Source organism: Phodopus roborovskii, unplaced genomic scaffold (genome assembly GCF_943737965.1).
Source record: "Phodopus roborovskii unplaced genomic scaffold, PHOROB, whole genome shotgun sequence".
Classification (NCBI taxonomy): domain Eukaryota; kingdom Metazoa; phylum Chordata; class Mammalia; order Rodentia; family Cricetidae; genus Phodopus; species Phodopus roborovskii.
Genome location: NW_026126548.1, coordinates 1,379,145 through 1,401,916, shown reverse-complemented (window position 1 = coordinate 1,401,916; position 22,772 = coordinate 1,379,145). Strand labels below are relative to the sequence as shown.

The 22,772-nt window shown below is 35.9% G+C and overlaps 1 protein-coding gene across 9 annotated transcripts in view; it reads right to left on the bottom strand.

Moving 5' to 3' along the window:
• Nucleotides 1-22,772, bottom strand: part of Ccdc88a (coiled-coil domain containing 88A) — a 139,430-nt gene that overhangs the window by 16,020 nt on the left and 100,638 nt on the right. For all 9 annotated transcript variants that reach the window (XR_007835548.1, XM_051200715.1, XM_051200716.1 and 6 more), the window contains exons 17-23: nt 20,181-20,319; nt 12,352-12,516; nt 8,369-8,530; nt 6,932-7,209; nt 6,568-6,711; nt 3,354-3,540; nt 541-686 (exon numbers count right to left, since the gene is read on the bottom strand). Coding sequence is in view for 8 of the 9 variants with exons in the window: in XM_051200715.1 (XP_051056672.1) it covers nt 541-686; nt 3,354-3,540; nt 6,568-6,711; nt 6,932-7,209; nt 8,369-8,530; nt 12,352-12,516; nt 20,181-20,319 (1,221 nt within the window). In the remaining variant the exon portion in view is untranslated. The remainder of the gene's footprint in view (nt 1-540; nt 687-3,353; nt 3,541-6,567; nt 6,712-6,931; nt 7,210-8,368; nt 8,531-12,351; nt 12,517-20,180; nt 20,320-22,772) is intronic.

Genomic DNA, 22,772 nt, shown 5'->3' with positions numbered 1-22,772 from the left:
AAATGGGTACCGATGATGTGAAGGAGCAGGTTTACAAACTGGCAGAGCAAGGCCTGACTCCCTCACAAATCAGCATAACCCTGAGGGAATCCCACTGTGTTGTACAGGTATGTTTGTGACTGGTAAGAGAACCTTGGGAATCTTAGGTACAAAAGGCTGTCTCCTGATCTTCCTGAGGTTCTCTCTACCACTTATATGAGAAAGAAGTTGCTATTTGTCAATATCTTGAGAAGAATGGAAAAGATATCAATGCTAAATTCCATCTGACTGTCATAGAGTGCCAAATTCATTCACGGACTCATTATTGTTAAGACTGAGTCCTCACTTCCAAATGGAAAAACCAGTTGTCCATAGCCCACTATACCACCATAAATTTGTTTTGTGCATTCAAGCAATAAGGTAATTTTAAAGAAAAAAAAAAAACATACTGAAATAATAATGTAACAACATCAAGAAAAAATGAGCATGGAATTTTCTCCGCCACTAGATATAGCAGTAACATTGTGAATACTTAAGAATACAAAACTCTTTGGTACAAACATGTACTGTCTTTGTTCAACATGAAAGAGATCCTTGCTCTCCATGTTTTGTTCCAGCAATGTTCTGTTCTGCAGCATCAGTGTCTGGATCTGATCCAATAGGTGACGATTTTCTTCCTCTAAATTTCCTTTAAGTTGGCTGAGCAACTGTTTAGACACAAACATTCATTTTTGAATACAGATTTCCATTTTACACAAATCACCTAAAATATCTAAAATATATTAAGTATTTCATGAAGACTCACTTGATCAGAACACTGACACTATGCTAAATTACCTTTAATAAGTATATCTTAAGTCTTACAAATATTGGGTCTAATATATATATATAGTTCAGTGCTTTCTATTGTTAGATCTGTTCAAAAGCTACATTCAGGTAGCTTATCTTCTACTTCAGTGACTAAGAAATAAATGATGAATAGGTTAGTTCTCTAATCTATACAATGATAGCTCCTATCCTGCCAATATTACCCCAAGGGTTAAATAATATAGGTAAAGTACCTGGTTGTAACATAGTAGTTACTTAATACAGCTTATACTTTTCCCAAGCAATGTTTTCAAGTAAGCATAAAAGTCTGCGAACAGTATCAAAGAGAGTAAAGTAACTTAATTAATGATTGATATGAACAGTTACTTTAGGCTTTTTGCAAAAAGTTAGCAGGAATTGGAAATATACCATAGCTAAGCCACAGTTTACAAAACTCAAAGGAATTATTCTAAAAAGTTATCATTCTTTTTGGGTAGATTTCTGAGCCCCAGCATTCCTTCCTTGACAGACTCTTATCCCTTTGGAACTGTAAGATCATATAAGCTTCTTCTACAAATTATCTTGGTCACAATGTTTTTTTTTTTTTTTTTCACAGCAATAGAAAAATAACTAATATACGTGTTTTTTTGAACTTGGAATGGCTTTAGCCAAGAAAAAGTGAAAATAATTCAAGAAAACTTCTAGACCCCCTGCTAGACAATGGGAAATTATGAAGAACAGAGAAGAGACAGTGCAGAACACCACAGACCAACCTGCCCTACAGTGTCTCTTCCAACTAAAGATGCAGAAGTGAACTCTTGGGCTTTAATATTACTGGGTATTATCAGCATCTCCATGGCCTAACCACACATTCTTGAGCCAAAAGAATCATTTACTGCCCATTATCATTGAAGTTCCACTGGTGTTTATTTAGCATTATTATGACAAAAGATATACAGTCAGAAAAGAGGAAAAATGTAAGTGTAACATAGTTACAGTTCAGTAAGTTCTGTAATTTGTCACAGGTTATGTGTTCAGGCATTAAACTAGTGCCCAGATCAAGAAACAGAGCACTAACTGTACTTCAGAAAAAAACCCTTTGCTGCTTTTTCATCCTGGCCTCTTAAAACAGGTTAATGTCTTTACAAATCTTATTATATCATTTCACACGCAGTCAAGGGCTCTATTTTATTCACATTATTACAATCAGCTAGGGTAGACAGCCCTCACCCTCTCTAATCTTTGCTGAGTAGCCTTCAACATCATCAGGGACATGTGTTATTGTACCAAACTGACTATAACTGTCTCATTTCTTAAACTCTAGCTCAATTTCTCATCAGTTCATTGGTCTATTTGCCTAAACCGTATTTCAACCTCAGGGTATCTGTAGGTTGACTTTTGATGACTCTGAGAGACAGGGATTTTCTCTACCTTTTTCCAGATCAAGTCTGTTTTCCCAGCAGAAATGCTACTGGTTTGCAGTGTGCCCCGTGCTCTCTTAGAATTACCAATGAACCGTCCCTCATAATCACTCCATTTTTGCTCCAAAAGAAAAAGCAAGCCAGCCTTTGAAACTTCTCAAATAGGACAGAAAATCAGGAAGAATGATTATTTATTCTAAGTACATGTAAACCACCATCTCCACACAACAACCATGTACTATGCATGGTTTTATTTACATGTTTGCTAAATATTATGTGGTATATTTGTAGAAATATGGGGGCTAGAGATAGCTCCACAGTGAAGAGCACTGGTTGTTCTTCCAGAGGGTCCAAGTTTGATTCCAAGCTCTCAGTTGGTGGCTCAAAACTATCTGTAACTTTACTTCCAGGGAATTTGATGTCTTCTGGCCTTTTCAGGGACTATACACACATAAGGCAAAATTCCCATACATATAAATAATAAAAAAGTAAAAGAAAAACTGAACTTCTCTTTTCTTCTCCACTCTCTTGTAATGACTTTTCTGCTCCAACTCAAGTCAGTGTGATCCAGGGAAGAGAAGAGCAGAACAGAGAAGCCACAAGGTACAAATGCTGCATGCCACTAAACAAAAGTGTACCTTGATTTTCTGTATGCCACTCAGAGTTCTGGAGTTCTAAACTGTGTCCACCACCCCCCCAGCATTATTCAATTGTTTTACTGCTTGATTATTTATTAAGAACTTGATTTAGTACCCTGTTCCTCACTATACCATTCTAGAAGAATCCTAACTGTATGAATATTTTACACTCAAATCACAGGAAGAATGAATGCTTTGAACTTTCTAAGCTCTATTGGGTATTTTTGTGTATATGTTTGCAAACTAATTTTCTATCCTACCGGTTTATAATTTCATGCTACATGTACAAAAACATTTTTCAATTAAAAAAAACAAACTGTGACACATTTGAAAGCATCTGGACACTTAAGTTTAAACGATTAATGAAAAGAAATAAAATAAATATAGTTTTTCTTAATTACGTGTGAATTTCAATTGTGTGTGACTGTCACTGTGATACGACTCATTACTGTTAGGCATACCTTGATACCTACAAGAAGAGACAGTGATTAAGTTTGTTTGCACTCACCTCACATTGGTTGTTTAGCTTGGTAGATGTGATATCCAGCTGCTGATACTGTTCCTTTAGCTTTGAAAATTCAGCTTCTAATCTTGTTTGTTCCAATTTAGAATTATTTAGAAGACTTTTCAAATTTTTATGGTCAGTTTGTAAAATTTCAGTCTCTTTTAAAAGTTGACTATATGTATGATTTAACCTACAATTAGAAATTATAATAGAAATATTTCAATAGTTCTCACAATGTAAAAATGCTGTTAATATTCAGACATATTTAGAAAATATAAAAATTATTTTGCCAGTTACTAATAGATCAATAATCCAAAAATTTTATGAAAAGGAAAAATGATCAATTTGGTTATGATTTAATGGAAATTGCATATCTAAATTAAACATGAACAAAGATCAAATTAAGGGAATCAATCACTCCAGTATAACCAATATACTGGCTGAAAATTAAGAAATACAGGGAGCAAACAAATAATAGATAAGTAGTTTCCTGTAACTCTGGCAAATTACTAATTTTTATGTAATCCCCATTTTTCACTTTGTAAAAATCAAGCTATAGCTATTTCTTTTCCTTTTCACAATTATCCTTTAAAACAAAGTTTTATTGATTCCTAAGAACAGAGATTGACACATTATTTTTTAAACAAGAAAGTAAATAAATAGGATATTATAGGGCATATGCATATTCCCTGTACCATTCTACTCTCCCCCATCTTACTACCTCTTCAAAATATTTAACTTTTTTTTTTTTTAGTTTGGGGGCTCTCATGCACGACACAGATTGGATCTAGTCCACTAAACTGGAGGTAACCTGTGAAGTTTATCTTATATCATTAAGATTAGGAGTCTACAAAAGGGGCATAGCAAACAAAGCACAATCTTGCCTAGGTGGTCTTTGTCCAAAATTCCTAAGAGTTCACTCAACTCATTTATCAAAGAATTCAAGTCAGCTTACAATCTAAGCAATGAAATATTTTTTAAAAAATCAAGACACTAGGGCTGGAGAGATGGCTCAGCAGTTAAGAGGACTGCTTGCTCTTCCAAAGGACCTGGTTCAATTTCCAGTAACCACATGACAGCCCACACCTGAATGTTAACTTCAGTTCCATGGGATCTGGTGCCCTCACACAGACATATGTGTAGGCAAAAGACCAATGCATATTAAAAAAAAAAATCAAGACATGATGAAAATAATGACAAACCCAACCATATAGCTGGCAAATATACTATAAATAGATGAAATCCATGAACAAAAAAGCATTATCACTCATACAGCTATTTAGTATATATCAACACCTATAACAATAAAAACAATTTCCATTGATACTTCACAGGAAATAGGTAGCAGAGACTTTGTAGGAAGCCTTCTAATTTATCACAGATGCTAGAATGAGTGAGATGACTGTCATTAAAGCAAGCCAACCAATGAGCTCTAGGTTCAGTGAAAGAACCCATGTCAGAAAACTAAGGTGGTGCCAGTGGTAGTGGTTCATGCCTTTATCCCAGTACTCAGGAGACAGAGGCAGGCAGATCTGTGAGGCCAACCTGGTCTACAGAGCTAGTTTGAGAACAGACTCCAAAGCTACAGAGAGAAACCCTGACTCGGGAAAAACAAAAACCCTCAAAAACAAAACTAAGGTGACATTCTGGAGAGATTGCTCAGAGGTTAATAGTACTTGCTGTTCTTACATAGGGCCTGGTTTGATTCTCAGCACCCACATGGCTGCTATAGCATTCTATAGCCCCATTTCCAGGCGATCCAACATCATCTTCTGACCTCCAAGGGCAATAGACATGCACATGGTGCATAGACATGCACATGTACGAAACACCAATACACATAAAATTTAAAAGCCTAAAATAAGTAAATAGCAGGTGGGATAAGAAAGTGGCTCAGTGGCTAAAGTGCTTGCAGTGCAACCCTGAGGACCTCTGCTGGGATCCCCAGAATGCACACTAAATACAAAGTAGTCCAGGTAGCCCAGGGGCATTTTGGTATTGGAAATTGGACATAAGAGATCCGCCAAGACAAAGTGTGGCAAAGTGACAATGAGACTAGCCACATCTGTGAGCTCTGAGTTTGACTTGAGAAATCCTGCCAAGAATGAATTCGGTGGGAGAGTATTAAAGAATATTTTCAACATCAACCTTGAATATCCACATGTACTCCCACATGTGTCCCATCATGCAAACATGCATTTACAACAGGCATACCACACATGTATATATATGAAAATGGGAAAAATGATGAAGTGCAGTTAAAGACACATACTATCCATATTTCCATGCTCTAATGCATTCACAAAGAAACATGTAAATATATACATGATAACTCACACAACAAAACCAAAAGCCTCCTAAAACCAAGTGCTAAAGTAAGTTCTGATTTTTTTGTATTGTCTTTTAAAACTTTCTTTGCCATTATCTGTGATTACACAGGCTATTTAGAATTAGCAGTCTTCAGATTCTTTCACATTTTACCTAAGAAAGCCTTTTCTTTTTATGGAACACAGATATTAATAAATAAATGTTGGGCAAGAACAGACCTGAGGCACACAAACACTTTACTTCAGACTCCAAGGCAGGAACATTATTTTGTTCAAACTCATCATACTAGATTTCTTTTTCATTATTCTTCTGAAGGCTATACAGAAATCTACAACTGGATGCCCATGAACATTTCCAGCTATTTTTAAAATACCAGCAATGGTCAGCTACATGATGAGACCTTTACACTTCTCTGAAGTTTGGTATGTAATAAAATAACCCTTATCACAATATGGTCTTCAATTGTTTGTACTATCCATACAGCGTCCTCTATACAGTCTATTTTAACTTTGTACTGTGCTTACTGAAGTTCAACATTTTCACAAGAGCATGTCTAGCTACAATAACTATAGGAAATGAAATTCAGAATTTCAGAGTATCAAGATGAAGATAGTTCTAATGATTTAGGGCCTTTCAGAAAGAAAGGAAACAGGCAAGATCATTATAGAGTTGTGTACATGTGCACCTGATACACATGGACATGTATACAAACATGTACCCTGGGCTGGGAAGATGATGTAGTTAATAAAGTGTCTGCTGTTCAAAATAACATAAAAATTCTATGGTAAGTCCAAACTGTGGATGCAATTATTAACAAACGCACACACATCCCACATCCCTACCCCAGAGATAAGGAACAGAAAGTAAAATACATGAAGAGTATCATTACCTATCATTTTCACCACAAAGTTTCTTGTACTCTGCAGCTACCATCTCATGGTTTTTGCTTTCAAGCAGCATTTTGTCTTGTTCCACTTTGATCATTTTTTCCAAATCTTCCAACTGTCCTTTCTGTTTTAGTAACTGATTGTAACTGGAGAGGGAGAGGTAAAGTTAGGTATTGGCTTTAAATAGTACTAACAAAGAAAATATTTCAGAAGAGAAGGAAATGAGTAATTTAACAAGCATCACATAAAACACATAAACTTATATAAATTCCCTTCATAAATTATCTTAGATGGGTCTAATATATAAATATATTATAATATCCACAGGAAATTTGTTTTAAATTAACAAAATAAAATATAAGTTACCGGTCTTCAAGGTCTTTATGTTCTACCTCCAGATTCTTATGGGCAGACTTTAGGGTTCCATGTTTAGAGATGAGAGACTCATAGTCTGAAGCCTGCCGTTCATGAAGAAGTTCCAGCTTTTCATGATCTTTTATCAGAGAATCATAGAGAGATTTCAAGTCTTCTCGTTCTTTGAGTAGAGATTCATTTTCATTTTCTAAAGAAGACTGTTGGATTAGAAGCTGTGCATTCTGGTTCATAAGTGAAGTACTTTGTGAATTAAGGGTGGAATTTTCAACCTGTAAGAATGTGTATATTATTACTGGTTTAAGAAAGAATTGCCAGGCATGGTGGTACACGTCTTTAAGCCCAGAATTTAGAAGGAAGAGGCAGGCAGATCTCTGGGAATGCTAGTGAGAACGAGACAAAGTTCATGTGTGTAGTGGCATGCATGTGGAGGTGAGAGGACAACTTGCTGGAGATTGCAGGGATTGAACTCCAGTCATGAGTTTTAACAGCATGCATCCTTGTCTGCACTGCCATCTTGCTAGTCCTATTTTTTTCTCCCCCCCTTAAGGACAGGGTCTCTTCCTAGCTTAGAACTTGCCATTAAGCAAGGCTGGCTAGAAAGTGAGCTGCAGGGATCCACCTGCCTATGCCTCCCCAGTGCTAGAATCACAAGCATTTGCTACCATGGCTGTTTGTTTGTTTTTTTGTTTTTTTTTGGTGACCTGATTAATCTCAGGTCCTCCTGCTGGGGATTGCCTTACTGCATGAGCTAGCTATCTGCTCAATCCCCTTGTTGCTCTTTTTAACAAAAAGTTACACTGTTAACTTAAATAAACCCTAATTAAATCACTATGGACATAGTCATATTATAAATAGAGTAATTTGGATTTTAGCTTTCCAAAGAATTAAGGTTACCTGTTCAGCTATGTTTGGAAAGTCTCTGTGGAATCTAAATGAGCATTTACTTCACCACTTAGACTCAGTTTCCTTTCCTTTTGCCTGGACTGTTCTGTGTGAATGGACACTGTCATTGTTAAGTTGAATATGGGTTCTTTGGAATACATCAAATGTATCCTTTAACAAATAAGACAAAATTCCTATGCTGTAAGCATTTCAATAACTAAACTTCTAAGAATGTTTTAAGAATGACATCAAGAATACTATGTTGCAATAAGACTCTGAAATAAGGGGTTTGCATTTAGAGTTAAATCAACTGGTTGAAAGGGCAGAAAGACTCTAAATCTAAAAGATCATCTTCACTTATACCATAGGTGAGTTCAACAATTTATATAGACTTTGACATTTCAAAATGTTCACATTAAGAGTCTAGCATAAAAGCAAACAAAAATATTTCCATCTACCATCAATTATTAAATTCACCAAGGAACAATGTTTATATGTCTAGGTTCCCTTACTACAATATTATAAAATTCACATGTTTGATACAACCTGAAGTTTGGCATTCTGTGTTTGAAGAGTGGTATTCTGTTCCTGTAATGACACTGTCTGCCTCTGAAGTGCAAGAATCTGAGCCTGCAAATTATTGTTCTGTGTTTCAAGTTGCTTCAGTTGAGTTTTCAGTGCTTGCTTCTCTGCTTGCAGGGTAGCATTCTTAAAACAAGAAGAATATACATTTATTAAAAATAAACAGAAAATTTTTCTTTAACAGATAATGGTATTTAATAAAGCGAGCTTGAATAATCACAAGTAGTAAATATTTAATTCATAAAAGGATGCAATACTGCTATCACCTGCTATTGTTCCTATGTTCTGTCTACTTTATGATGTCCTAAAATCTTTTCTTCTAGTGCTGAAGGTGTAGGTTAGTGGTAGAATATGTGCCTAGACTGTATTCAACTAAAAAGGCTTACCTTTTCAATGTATACATGGCTAAGTGGTGATCCTGGGTTAGAAGGAAAAATATGTACTTTCAAAACAAGCAAACTTGGAAGAGAAGCAGATTTACACAAATAATTTTAGCCATCTATTAGAAAATGCAATTCATAATAGATCTATCAGGAATTATGTTTTGTTTTCATTTTTCCAGGATATGAAACTCTCAATAAAACTGTATTTCAACTCTAAGGATGATTCAAATTAGACCTAGCAGGCATTATGTCTTGTTTTCCTTTTTCCAGGATATGAAACTCTCAATAAAACTGTATTTCAACTCTAAGGACTTCTGAAGTATATCCAAAAAAATTTATCATTTTCAATTTATCTAGTACATACAACCTTATTTCTTTCTTGTAGTTAAACGAGTGAATTGCTGTGTTAGTCAAGGGTATTAAAATGGCAGGCATGGATATCACGCATTTAAGATTAATTACTTATAAATTACATTTCATAAAAATCTAAATTTGTACTAAAAAGCATAGCCAAAGAGTCTACCATATAACAAAAATAAAACTTTAATATACAAAATACCCCTAATTAGGCTGACTACTTACTATGTGGTACTGACTACACAGAAAACGATACAAATGAATCACAATAGTTCTGTTGTATCTTTAATAGAAGACAAAGAAAACTTCACTTATAAACAACATATTACTGTGTAAAATGGAGGTTGTAATTTGAGGATGTGGCTATAATAACAACCTGAAACATTAGAAACTGGGAGGCAGGGGAGCAAGACTGCAAGTTACTATGGAGAACTTGTCTCTAATAACAACAGAAGCAGCAAGTAAACACACACAGAAGGTGAGGCGGATAATTACACTGTTCTCATCTGTTGAAAGGATGAAAAAGCATGCCATAACCGTCTTGTTCAGACACACCACACACACACACACACATAAACACACACATACTCACTCACTCCCCCCCCCACATACTCACACTCTGTTTCAATACATGGTATCACATAGGACAAGATCTAGACTATTTAGGAAACAAACTTGGGCATGTCTGTGAGGGACTTGGGTTACCTGATGCATATAGCACCATCTCAGGGATTGGAGTACAGGACTGAATACAGCTGAAAAAATAGAATCTTTGTGCTTCCTGACTGCAGATGCAGTGTAAGCTCTGCTGTAGGCTCCTGTTACCATGATTTCCCTACTTTGATGGACTCCATCCTCCAAACTGTTTTGGTCAGGTATCTTTTTAAGTCATATAGAATACTGTTACAAAATGGGGCTGTTGTTGTGATAACTTAACCATGTATACAGTCCTCAGGCCTCTGGAAGTAGAATCCAGGAACAATATGGAAGAGTTTGGAACTTTGGACTAGAAAAGCACTAGAATAATATAAGCAAGGGCCAATCTGGTAGGATTTTGGAAGAGCAGAAGAGGAACACAGACAATTGGAAAACTAAGATAGAAGCCATTCACATTATATTGTGGCAAACAATCTGGTTATATTCCCCCCATGTATTGAGAAACTGAATTCAAAAGTCATGGACAAATTGCTTTGGTAGAGGAAATCTCAAAACAGGATAGCATTCATTGTCATGGTTACTGTAAGACCCTCCAGCCACAAGAGTGGCCAGATCCCTCCCCCATGGACCTCTAACTGCCAGGTTCCACCCACAGTACACAATAACTGCCTTAGCTGCTGGACCCTGCCCCCATCCTACAGAGTAAAAAACCCAATCTCTGGACATGACATCCCACCAATCTCCACCCTGAAAAAGTTTCACCCCCTTCTCAAGTAACTAAATATTAAGCCCTGTATCCTGTTCAATTTGTTGCGGTTTCAAGCCTGAGCAGAGGGAATCATCCTCTTGGTTTTCTCCTCGCTTTAATCTCTTGTGTGAAGGTTTGTTGTGCAGTGTGACTGTGTGGTATTCCTTGGCTCCTGTTTGCCAGGATAACTTTCCATCTCAGCGGAAATGCTTACAATTACTGCTTGCTGTTTTTATTCTGTCTACAGACAGAAAGAAAAACAAACAAAGCAAAAAAAAAAATACAAAAGTGGCTGACAACAAGGAAAGGGAATAAAGTTATAGACAAGTCAGGTTCTGAGACAGCAGCTGTAATTATAAAGAGAAGCCTTATGCTTGCCTGTAAGACTCCACACATCAGACTCCCTTTTAAAAAAATGAGTATTGAGGCTCTAGGATGGCATATAAAGTAGTCATCAATTTCACTATCCTGGAAGGGCATTTAAGGTAGCGTCTCCATTATTACTTAGATAGTTGGGGTCGTCCTTATAGGTCTCTGGACATTTCCCTAGTGACAGATTTCTCTTTATACCTATAATGGCTCTCTCTATTATGGTATCTCTTTTCTTGCTGTCCTCTATTCTTCCCACAACTCAATTTTCCTGCTTCTTTATGCCATCCTCTCCCCTCCTCCACTTCTCTTTCTCCTAACTCCATCTCCCCTCCCACCATGTTCCCAACTTGCTCAGGAGATCTTGTCTCTTTCCCCTTCTCCAGGGCAACATTGTGCCTCTCTTAGGGCCCTCCTTGTTTCCTAGATATTCTGTCGGTGTGGATTGTGACCTGGGAATCCCTTGCTCTATGTCTAAAATACATATATGAGTGAGTTTATACCACGTTTCACCCAGTAGTTAATGGAAGCGGAAGCACACACCCACAACTAAACACTGAGCTGATCTTTTAGAATCCAGTTGCAAAGAGGGAGGAGTGATTAGCAAAGAGGTCAAACCCGGGCTGGAGAAACCCACAGAAATTGCTGACCTGAACAAGGGGAAGCTCATGGACCCCAATCTAATAGATGGAAACCAGCATAGGACTAACCCAGACCCCTTGAATGTGGGTCTCAGTTAGGAGGACTGGGCAGTCTATGGGACCTCTGGTCAGTGGATCAGTATTTATCCCTAGTATACGAATGGACTTTGGGAGCCCATTCCACATAGAGGGATACTCTCTCAGCCTAGACACCTAGAGGAGGACCTAGGCCCTGCTCCAAATGATATGACAGACTTTGAAGATCCCCCATGGAAGGCCTCACCCTCCCTGGGGAGCAGAAAGGGGATGTGATAGGGGTTAGGAGGAGGACAGGGGAGGAGGGGAGCATGAGGGAACTGGGATTGACAAAAAATAAAAAAAACAAAAACCAAAAACAAAACAAAACAAAAAAAGCGTATTGACTTCAAAGGAGAGGGCTTCAATGGTGACTATTACTGTAGGAGTTCCCCAGGGGAAAAAAATGAAGGAAAGAAGTCTTTTCCTCAAGTCAGCCTCAAAGGCATGTAGAGGCTAATGTTTCTAAACCTAAGGGCCATGCCTTAAGCTGGCAGAAGAACTTGATAACACTGTCTACATGATATTGGTTTTGCAGACATGATAGTTGGAGCATTGATTAAGCTTGTGATCGACTTACAAGAGGCTTTGTAAAGAGCAAAGCATACTAAATTTAGATTTTTTATATGATAAACTAGACAAGAAAGTACAAAATAAATTTATGAAAGATAAATATATCCAACAATTCATCATTTCTGAAGAGTTTTAAATACTTACATTCCTTTCTACTTCGATTAACCTGTCTTTAACTTTCAGGAGCTCTCTGGTTGTTTCTTGACTTTCTCGCTCCCATCTGTTATCTTCCCCAGAGACGGGAAGGGAACTCTGCACCATTGTTTCCTCATCTTGTCTTTGTTTGAGAGCTTCATAATTTTTTTTCACCTAAAATTATTTAAAATACTTTAATGGAAAGAAAAAAAATCAAGGTTTTTGTATTTCTCAATTACTTTGGGTCTGTATTAGTCTGGTGAATATGACAGATAATTTATTTTAAAATGTGATAAATGTGTGTTACCATTACTGTGATCAAAAGCTTTTTGGAATGCAAATGTGGGGGCTGGAGAGGTGGTTCAATGGTTAAGAGTACTTCTTGCACTTCCAGAGAACACAAATTTGGGCAGTTCACAAAAACCTATAACTCCAGCTTCAGGACTCCCACTCCCTCAACACACCCTGTGTTATAAAACTACTGTAATATATATTATTCCAGAGGAATGAAAGGATACTTGACTCCTCTGAGTGCCCCTACTGGTAATGAGCTTGGGCCTTAGCAGCCTTCATAATAACACATTCTCAGGATATATACACATACACCAAATCCCACTCACATATACAATTCATGTTTACTAGGAAAGGACAATCCAGAATAAAAATATAAAAGATAACAAATAATGAAGAAGAAAATGGCCCTCTATAATAGATTAACTGGATACTTAATATTAGTAATTAATTTTAGAGTAACCTCTAATCAACTTAAAGATCTTTATGTAAAGAGCAAATAAATATTTGACACATGTTAACACTGTCTTTAAAAGATTCCTAAACTAGTTAGGTGAGTATTTTTAGGAGTCTAATCTTCCAAGAATAATCCATTACCTAGACTTAATAGACTGTTACTAAAACAACAACTTATTTACTTAGCTCCTGATCCACACACATGACTAATGTAATTTATCTTGTAATAAATGATTCAAAGATGTATCTTTTACAGGAAGTTTTTAAGTATGAGTTGACTCTTTTGTTTGTTGTTTTGAGACAGGTCTCATGTAGCCCCAGGCTGGCCTTGAACTCCAGATCCCAGTTTCCATCACCTGTTAAGTGCTAAGACTACAGATGTCAGCCAACACAGTGGACCTCAAACTTAACTTAAAGTAGGCTGCAATAACACCAGAAAAGATTGAGTAATACATAGACCTGAACTGCTACTAACATGAAAAAACTTGATCATCTTCTATGATCAAAACTGCCAAATTTAACTTCTCTATAATTAGCTTTCAAGATTTATTTTTAAGATTAAAAACAAATTCTGTGTGTAAATGTTTTGCCTCATGTGTCTGCGAAGGACAAAATAGCTGCGAACAGTTGTGAGCTGCCATGCAGATGTTAGGAATTGAATCCAGGGTCTCTGGAAAAGCAGTTAATGGCTGCTAAACTATCATCTCCTTAACCTGAAATATGTTATTTTTAAATACATTGTGCGTGTGTCTATGCTTTTGAGTATAGGAACTTGCAAAGGCCAGAGGTGTAGTCTGTCCAAACCTGTTACACTGAGCGCGCCCATTGGGAGTGGGGACAGGTGCGAACGTGACCTGGGGGAACTAGGTCTGGGGCAGGGACACTGGATCAATCTCCTTAAGTTGAAGTTATAGGTGGTTGTGGTCCACATAATGGACATGCTGGAAATTAAACTCAGATGCTCTGGAAGAACAGTATATATTCTCAACTGTTGAGCTATTTCTCTAGCCCTCTTTGATTCAAATTTACTACTATGCTTATCTTGATTTGCTAGTTTATTTTAGGTATTTATAGTACATTTAAAAAAATTAGTATCATAGTTTATATTAAGGGCAGAAATGACTAAAATAGTTCAAGTTGTACAAAACTTAAGGGAACCTTTAATTCAGCAGTAAATTAACATTACTACTAGAGAGTTACAAAGTGATTAAAATAAAAAAAGTCAAGATGGAATGGAATGTAAATTTTGGCCAGTGATGTTGGATACTCCTATTTTCTAGGTTTACAAAGCTGTGGTCAAATGCAATATTAAAGAGAGTTGACATAATAAAACTGTTATATAAGGTATATACTATTTTGTTTTGAAAAAAAAGTTCAATTGTGTTTGATAACAAGAGTGGAAAATGACAACCAAATATAGGAGAGCTGGAAATAAAATTCAAGATTTCTGAGTTATAATCGATTCATGTGTTCCTTTAGCTTACATATCATTAGTTAAAATCCTTATATTCACATGTGAAATGAATTAAGGTTGAGTAAGAATAAAATGTTCAACAAAGCAATGAAGAGTCAATTTAAAATTTAAAGTACATTAAGTTAAAGTTTAAAGGCATTAAAATAGTATTATACATTATATTGCAAATTCAAAATTTCAGTGATAACCAAAGATAGTGGAACCTTTTAGAACTGAGGTATGATTTATATATAGTTTCTAATGCCATGATTACAAGAGATAGATGGTTTATTTTTCAGAATAACAAGTACCCATGTAACTTATCAACATGGTAAGAATAGTTCTATCACTGGAAGGATCACTACTTAAAAAAATTCTTTTATTTTTTTCACCAAATTTAGTATTACATGCTCTAAAACTTCATATAAATGTAATTATATGTATTAAATGTAATCTTTTTATGTATATTTTCTAAGCATATTCTTAAGCTTTACTAGTATGTTAAATGAATCAGTAATTTTTCCTCCTTTTCTACCATTGTACAATCTTTTACTATATGAATATACCAACATTTCTTTATTCAATTATCAGCTGAGGGTCACTGGGTTATTTCCAGTTTTTAATTTTTTTGTATATATGTATAGGTGTTTGCTTCTGTACACATGTGTAGGCAAGACTCAACTGCTCTCATGTTAAAAAACACTAGACAAGGAGCTGGAGTGATGGCTCAGCAATTAATAGTAGCTTGCTGCTTTTTCACAGAATCTGAGTTCATTTCCCATCACCCATGTTGAGTTACTAACAACTAAATGCTTGTATCTCCAGTTCCACAGGCTTTAACACCTTTGACCTCCACAGGTATCTATACACTTAAAGTACCCCCTCACACATACATCCATACACACAAACTTAAAAAATAATTTTAAAACTCAGATAAGGTGATCAAGGTGGTTTCATACCAGGGATGTATGGACAGTCTGGCACATACAAATCAGATAAATAAACCAAGCAATGCACCTCAACAGACTCTGGAACACAATTCACTGTATCACCTCAATAGATGCAGAAAAGTCTTCTAATAAAGTTTAGAAAACAAGCACATATCTCAACAAAATAAATGCTATATTCAACAAACCCATAGCCCACATTATATAGGGAAAGACTGAACTGTTTCTTCTCAGATCTGGAATGAAGTAAGAATGTCTATATTCTCCGTCGTTACTCATCTAGACTTGAAGTCTCAGCTATGAGGCAGCAAATGAAAAGGAGCAAGCAGAAAAAGAAGTCAAACTACCCATATTTTTTGACAACATGATCCTATATGGAAAAGATCTTAGGGTTCCATCAAAAACATTTAGATCTGATTGATATATATTTTTATTGAAGTTGCTGTATACAAAATCATCATCCAGAAAATCAATAGGTTTTTTTTTTTTTTTTTTAATACTCATGGTGAACAGGCTGAGAAAGGAATTGGGAAAGCATCCCCATTTACAGAAGCTTCAAGAAAAAGACAAAATATCAAAGAGTAAATCTAAGAGGCTAAAGACCTTTACAAAGAAATCTTTAAAATGCAAAACAGTTAAGAGAAGGATTCTAGTAGATGAAAAGTCCTCCCATGTTCATGGATTAGCAAAATTACTATTTTAAAAATGGCTATATTCCACCAAAAATGTATAATCAGCTAATTAAAATATCTACTAATATAATTTGTATTATGTTTGGTATTACACTAAATTAACAGATTCATTTTTGATTTGTTACTTATTCTAGTACTGGGAACCAAATTTAGATTTTGTGCAAGATGGACAAGTGCTGAAGCACTGAGCTATATCCAAATCTAAAATATGTCATATTAACAATATACAACATTTAATGATATGGTGTTCCTCTCTGTTTACTAAGATATTCTTTATATTTTATTAATGCAGAGACTTTTAAAGTACTTTATGGTATTTTACAGTATTATAAATTATTTTCCTTTAAAATTTTATTCTCTAAGTTTTCATTGCTAATATATTCAAATGTGGTTACAAGTTTTATATACTGATTTTTAAACTGTTAAAATGTTTGAGAAAACATTTCATATAATTTTCTATAGATTCTTTAGAATTTCCAACAAAGTAATCAGGTCAGAAGTCAATAAATATATCTATATTTCATCCTTTGAGATTTGTATTTCTGGGCCTAAAGCAATGGTTCAGTGGTTAAGAGAGCTTACTGCTTTTCCAGAGTATCCAAATTTGGCTTCTAGCCACATCAGATGGTTTGCAGCCACCTAGAACTACATCTTCAGGGGATCCAACACCTACTTCTGGCTTCCACAGGCACCCACACATATACCCTCACAAATGTACACAAAAACAAAATCTTTTTCTTTTTTTTCAAAAGACATCAGCATTTCTTTTACTTGTCCTAATACATTAAGACCAACAACACAGTGTTTAATAGAAATAGTGAGAGCAATGTCTTTGCTTTTTCTGAAAGTACATAGTCTTTTATCACTAAGGATGATGTTCAGTAGGTCATCTATAACTACCTTTATTTATTAAGTAAAGTTTTTTTTAAATGTGAGATTAATTATTTCCTTTAACTACAATTGTGTACTATCAATATAGACATAGTCTGAAGCTATTGTTAGACATGAAAATATTTAATCTTGCTATATCATGGAGATAAAATGATCACTTTATAATTTTAGCTAAGTCATTACTATAAACTACTTAATCTTCATACATTAATAGTTTTCTTTTGATTAGTGTTACAACAACATATTATTTTTCATCAAAATTTCAGTAGGTGGCATTTCAGTAGGTTTTGCTTTTCCATTGAACATCATCAACTCTGCTTTAGAATGGGGATGTTTATGCATTGGTGGCTCAGTGGTAGAATGGGGATGTTTAGACCTTTTTTAAAGTAAAGTGATATAATTTGGTTTAAAACTTCCCTTTTAGTATTTATTTTCTATTTGTTTAATCTGTACTTTGTTCTGTTTCTTTCTGCCTTCCTTTGGATTTTTAAAATTCCATTTTATATTTTTATGCCATAGTTTACATTGTTTATGTCTAAACTTCAGAATCTATTTTCAAGTAATATGTCTCTTCATGTACAGTACTGAAAGTTTGGAAAAGTACAATTCCATTTGAATTCATGTATACAGGAGTAAGTCAGTTTATCGTCATTATGCAAAAGTTAAAGACAATGATGGAATTTGACATTGCTAATATTTAGACTTAAAACACAAAAACAACTCATGCACAAACCTACCTGTTTTCTTGCTGAATAGCTTCATGAAGGTATCATTATTTGTAACCTACTAATATTGTTTAACAGAGTACAAAATTCAGGACATAAAGCTGATTAATAATTATTTATGCTAACAAAGCAGAACTCTGCACCAGTGTTAAGTTTCATGATGGCAAAATCTTTGACAAATACCAATAAAGATGCTGTAGGTATATGGTGAACAAAAAGTTTTCCCTTTCTGCTGTAGAAACTTTCTCTAGAACAATGGTTCCAATCTTCCTAATGCTTCAAATCGTTTAATATAGTTCTTAACATTGTGGTGACCCCCAACCATAAACATATTTCATTGCTACTTCATAATTAATTTTGCCCTTATGAATTGTAAATATAATTATATGACATGTAGCATATCTGATATGCAACCTCCAAAGGGGTTGTGACTCTTAGGTTGAGAACCACTGCTCTAGAAGCATAATAAAGCATAATGCGCGTGTGCGTGTGTGTGTGTGTGTGTGTGTGTGTGTGTGTGTGTGTGTGTGTGTGCGTGCGTGTGAGACCAATGATTGGTAGACTATCTGGAATAGGAAAACTAATTACTTAATGGAAAGCAAGATCACCGGATTTCTCTACAGGCAGCAACTCTTACAATCAGTATGTACATTTTGGAGATTTTAAATCTATGACTTTGGAGTTATAAGACTTAGTGACTGCTATGAAGCATTAAGTCTCAAAACCAGGGCAGTTCTCTCCTACAACAGTATGAATCTTCTGTTTTGCTTGAACCATAATCTGGTATAAATATGCATCTCATGGACCAGCAAGATTTTTCAGTAGTTCATAGTGCTTGCTGCCAAGCCTGAGTTTGATACCCCAGACCCACGTGGCAGAAAGAACAGATCTCCCACAAGTTGTCCTTTGGTAGGCAACAGGCATGCTGTGCCCCACATCCATATGTGTGAAAGTGTGTGTGTGTGTGTGTGTGTGTGTGAGAGAGAGAGAGAGAGAGAGAGAGAGAGAAAGAGAGAGGTAGAGGGAGATAGGGAGAGAGAGTATGTATATGTATGGGTAAATAAAAATAAAAATGAGAAAAAATTAAAAATCCATCTCACATAATTATATGGAGAGACACTTAACGCTGCCTGTCTATCTACTTGTATTTCCTAGGGTTATTCTGAATAGATCTAAATGTGGCCTACAGTAATATCATCACTCCATCTGTGTGTCATGTGTAACACTTCTACAATTTCTGTGCTTAGCAAAGATGTAGTTCAAGGCATCATTGGTTATATGATAACTTTAAGGCCAAACTGTGCTACAAGAGAGCTTGTTTAGAAAAAATGAAAAACAAAAAGACAACCACTGGAGCAATGAGGAGATTGAAAAGGGAGACTAAAACAGAATAAAACTATTCTGTATTTTATTTCTTTTACATGTCATTCCTGTTCCCTCTCCCTTCCTCACTCCCTCCTACCCTCTCTGCTCCCTCACATGCACCCTGACCACCCTCCCCGCCCATCCCCCCACCCCAATTCCACATGTAGGGCACTGCCATCCAGGTGGGGTCATGTAAATCTATCAAGTCATTTGAAGTAGGGACTAGGACTTCTCTCCTCTCTCTAGGTTAAGAGTCTTGTCCTCTCCATCTGCATCTGGATTCTAGTTTGACTCAGTGTTTAGTTATGGGTGTTTGCTTCTGTTTCCGACAGGTACTAGATGAGGGCTCCATGATGGTGGATAAGTTAGTTGTTGATCTCACTATCCAGGAAGGGCGTTTATGGTAGTCTTTCCACGGTTGCTCAAATTGTTAGTTGGCGGCAGTCTTGTAGGTCTCTATGCCTTTCTTTAGGTTCAGTTTTCTCTTCAAACCAATTATTCTGTCTTGCTTACTAACAGGTGAGACCTTTTTACTTCAATTGAGTCACTTTAGTGAAAAAACAGTGCTTAACTTCACTCAATAATTCCAAATCTCACAAGAAAACAGATCTAGGTAGTATCTTATCTGTGAGCAGGTCAGCTGCTTTCCCTATACCATACCTATGTCTTCACAGTCATATCTTTTATCAATTAAAATTTACCTGGAGGCTCAACAGGAAAAATACATCACAGAAAGATATCAGATCTCAAAAACAGTTTCTGAAACAAAATAAACCTGCTTCTTGTCCATCCCACTTCTACAATTCTTCATATGTCACCTGTAAGAGGGACTATTACATATTTGAAAACACTGAGTAAATTGTAGCACTTCCCTGTTACAAAGATCTATTTAAGTATACTCCCAAATATACAAAACAGAATGAAATACTACATAAATACATTCAAGTTTTTGTTTTCTCTTAATGTTTTTCTGTTCAAGCATCTATAGAGATTTTTTGAAGGGGAAAAAAAAACTTACTGTTTTAAGTTCTTGGCGCAATTGTTGATTGTAATTTGTAGACTCTTCCAACCGAGCCTCTAAAGCAGCAATTTTTTCTTCTTTTATTTCAAGGGACTTCTTAAGAGTGGATTCTAACTTTGATTCCAAAAGTTTGTACCTATGATCCAAGTACAAGAGCAATGTAGTTTGTCATTAGATATCAAAACACTTTTAGAGACAAGCTATGACTACAGCATTGATGTACTAAATGAGATCTGTAAGACTTCATGTTTGTTATCTTCCTCTTTGTGATGGTCACAGAACAAACTTTTGTAAGTAAACAGAACTCTGAATTACTGTCAAGACTAGGATTAATGTTCAAAGAAGGAAATCGAATAGCTAAATTCACAAGTATTTAGTCTAGTTTTATAAGACTAAAATAGAAAAAAAAAGTTCACGTATCCTTTATATCACACGTATGTCTATGACAATTAGTATGTATGCATTTTTATGTAATGGTCAATATGAGCAGCTAAGACTTAAAACTCAATGTAAACTGGGCATGGTGGCATACACCTTTCATTCCAATACCAGGAAGGCACAGGCATGCCAAGCCTACAAAGAGACTTCTGGGACAGTCAGGGCTATACAGTGCGACCGAATAAAAGAGAGCAAAATAAAACATCTCGATACTGGCTGTCTTTAAATAGTTACAGTAGAAAGAACAATGCTATACTCATGGCACATTGTGGTAAGAGTCAGACAGATGTGAACACCAATATTCTAGTTACTTTACAATATCTTAGAATGCATAAGTCAGTCATTAAGTAGTTTTAAAATTTGTACATATATGATACATGCATATGTATACACATTTATGTGCCATGGGTAGAGGGGGTATCACTTTCTGTTGCTGTCTGAGTCCCCTGACAGGGTCTCTCAGCGAACCTGGAGTTTGTTTTTCAGTCAAGCAGGATGGTCATCACATCCCAGAGGTTTTCCTGGCCCTCCTGTTGTACAGTCCCTAATCCCTGACCCAAAGCAAGGCTGCAGGCACACATACCTATACCCAGCTTTCTACATGGGTACTAAGCATGAAACTCAGGTCTTCACACTTGCATAGCAATTTCAGACTTTCTAGTGAAATAAAGGTTTTGGTCAGTGCGATTTTTATACCTAAAGAATCCAAAGATAGCTGAGTATGGTGGTACATGCTTATAATCCCAGCACCTGAGAGGAGCAGAGTTCAAGGTCACCATCAACAACATCATCAGTTAAAACCCAGTCTGAGTTACATGGGACCCTACCTCAATATCCTCACATAAATCAAGATAAAACCACTGGGTAAATGAGACACTGGAAGAAGGACGAAAAATGTCCCAAGAGAGAGTAAACTGGCCTAATGGTACAGCACATTGCCAACATGACAGAATTGCATAAATCTTCCCAAATGTTTGTTTTGCTCTTCTCTACAGACATATAATGGTATTTTTGTAGTCCCAATTAAATGAAAAATTAAAGCTGGCTTTGGAGTTTGGGTGTGGCTTTCTCCTTTACCAAGCATGCTTGTTAAAGGAAAATCCAAAATCTCTGTCTCAGGTCAGAAGAGCCACCTGGTATGGGACAGAAATTCAAAATTAAGGGACTACTCTGTTGTCACAAATCTCATAATTCTTTGGTTTTGACTCTTTAAAACTTTTCTTAGGATAAAATTTATAGTATTATAGTATTATATAATATGTAAACTTTCTGTTGTGATATTATAACGATCATATAGTATAGAGTAGTAATTCTAGAAGTAAGTTTCATCTGGCTTCCTGTACATGACTTGAGACTGAAGTTGGTAATTAGGAGCTAAGGTTGTGTAACCTGGATGTATTTAACAGACTGTGGTCCTTTAACTTCTCAGAGATCTGCTGACACTGAAAATGATTTAATTTTTCTGCAGTGAACTATGGCCATTCCTGACAGTGAACTTTGAAGCTGATCCCCACCCCCATCCCCCCCACATCCACACACCCACCAATAACGAATCCACATGGACTGTGGTAATGCCACTAAGCTGACAAACACCACGCAAAGATCAGCTGTGGGGTACAAACTGCTCACAACTTCAATGTGGTTAACTAAGATGGTGCAGCTGCATGCATTACTCCAGTTAGGACTTCATATAAGCCCTGCACCTTCCCATTACACTGACAATTACTAGACAATAGATAGCTCTCCCTGGATTTAACCATTATCTTAATTTTCTCAGAGTCCCCTAAAGATGCCATCAACCCCAAACAGGAAGCAGTCTAAAGAACTCAATGCCCACATTCCCAAGAGGTGGAGCAGGTGTTTTTTGGTTGTTCAGTGGATTATGGATATTTATCATTGTTTTATTTTTTGGGGGGGTTGGGGAGTTGGTTGCAAGTTGTTATTGGTCACAGGAAAGAAACTATGTAAGTACAGGAATGATGAATAAAAGGGTATATTACTGAATATACTTTTAAACTAAAAACTATTAATCTCAAATATTTTACATTGGTATGGATTTTTATAAACTAACACAAATCTAAGGTTTTTGTTAGAGCAGACTGTATATGTGTTTCTACTTTTGTGTAAGGTATTGTACCAATGCAGCTCATT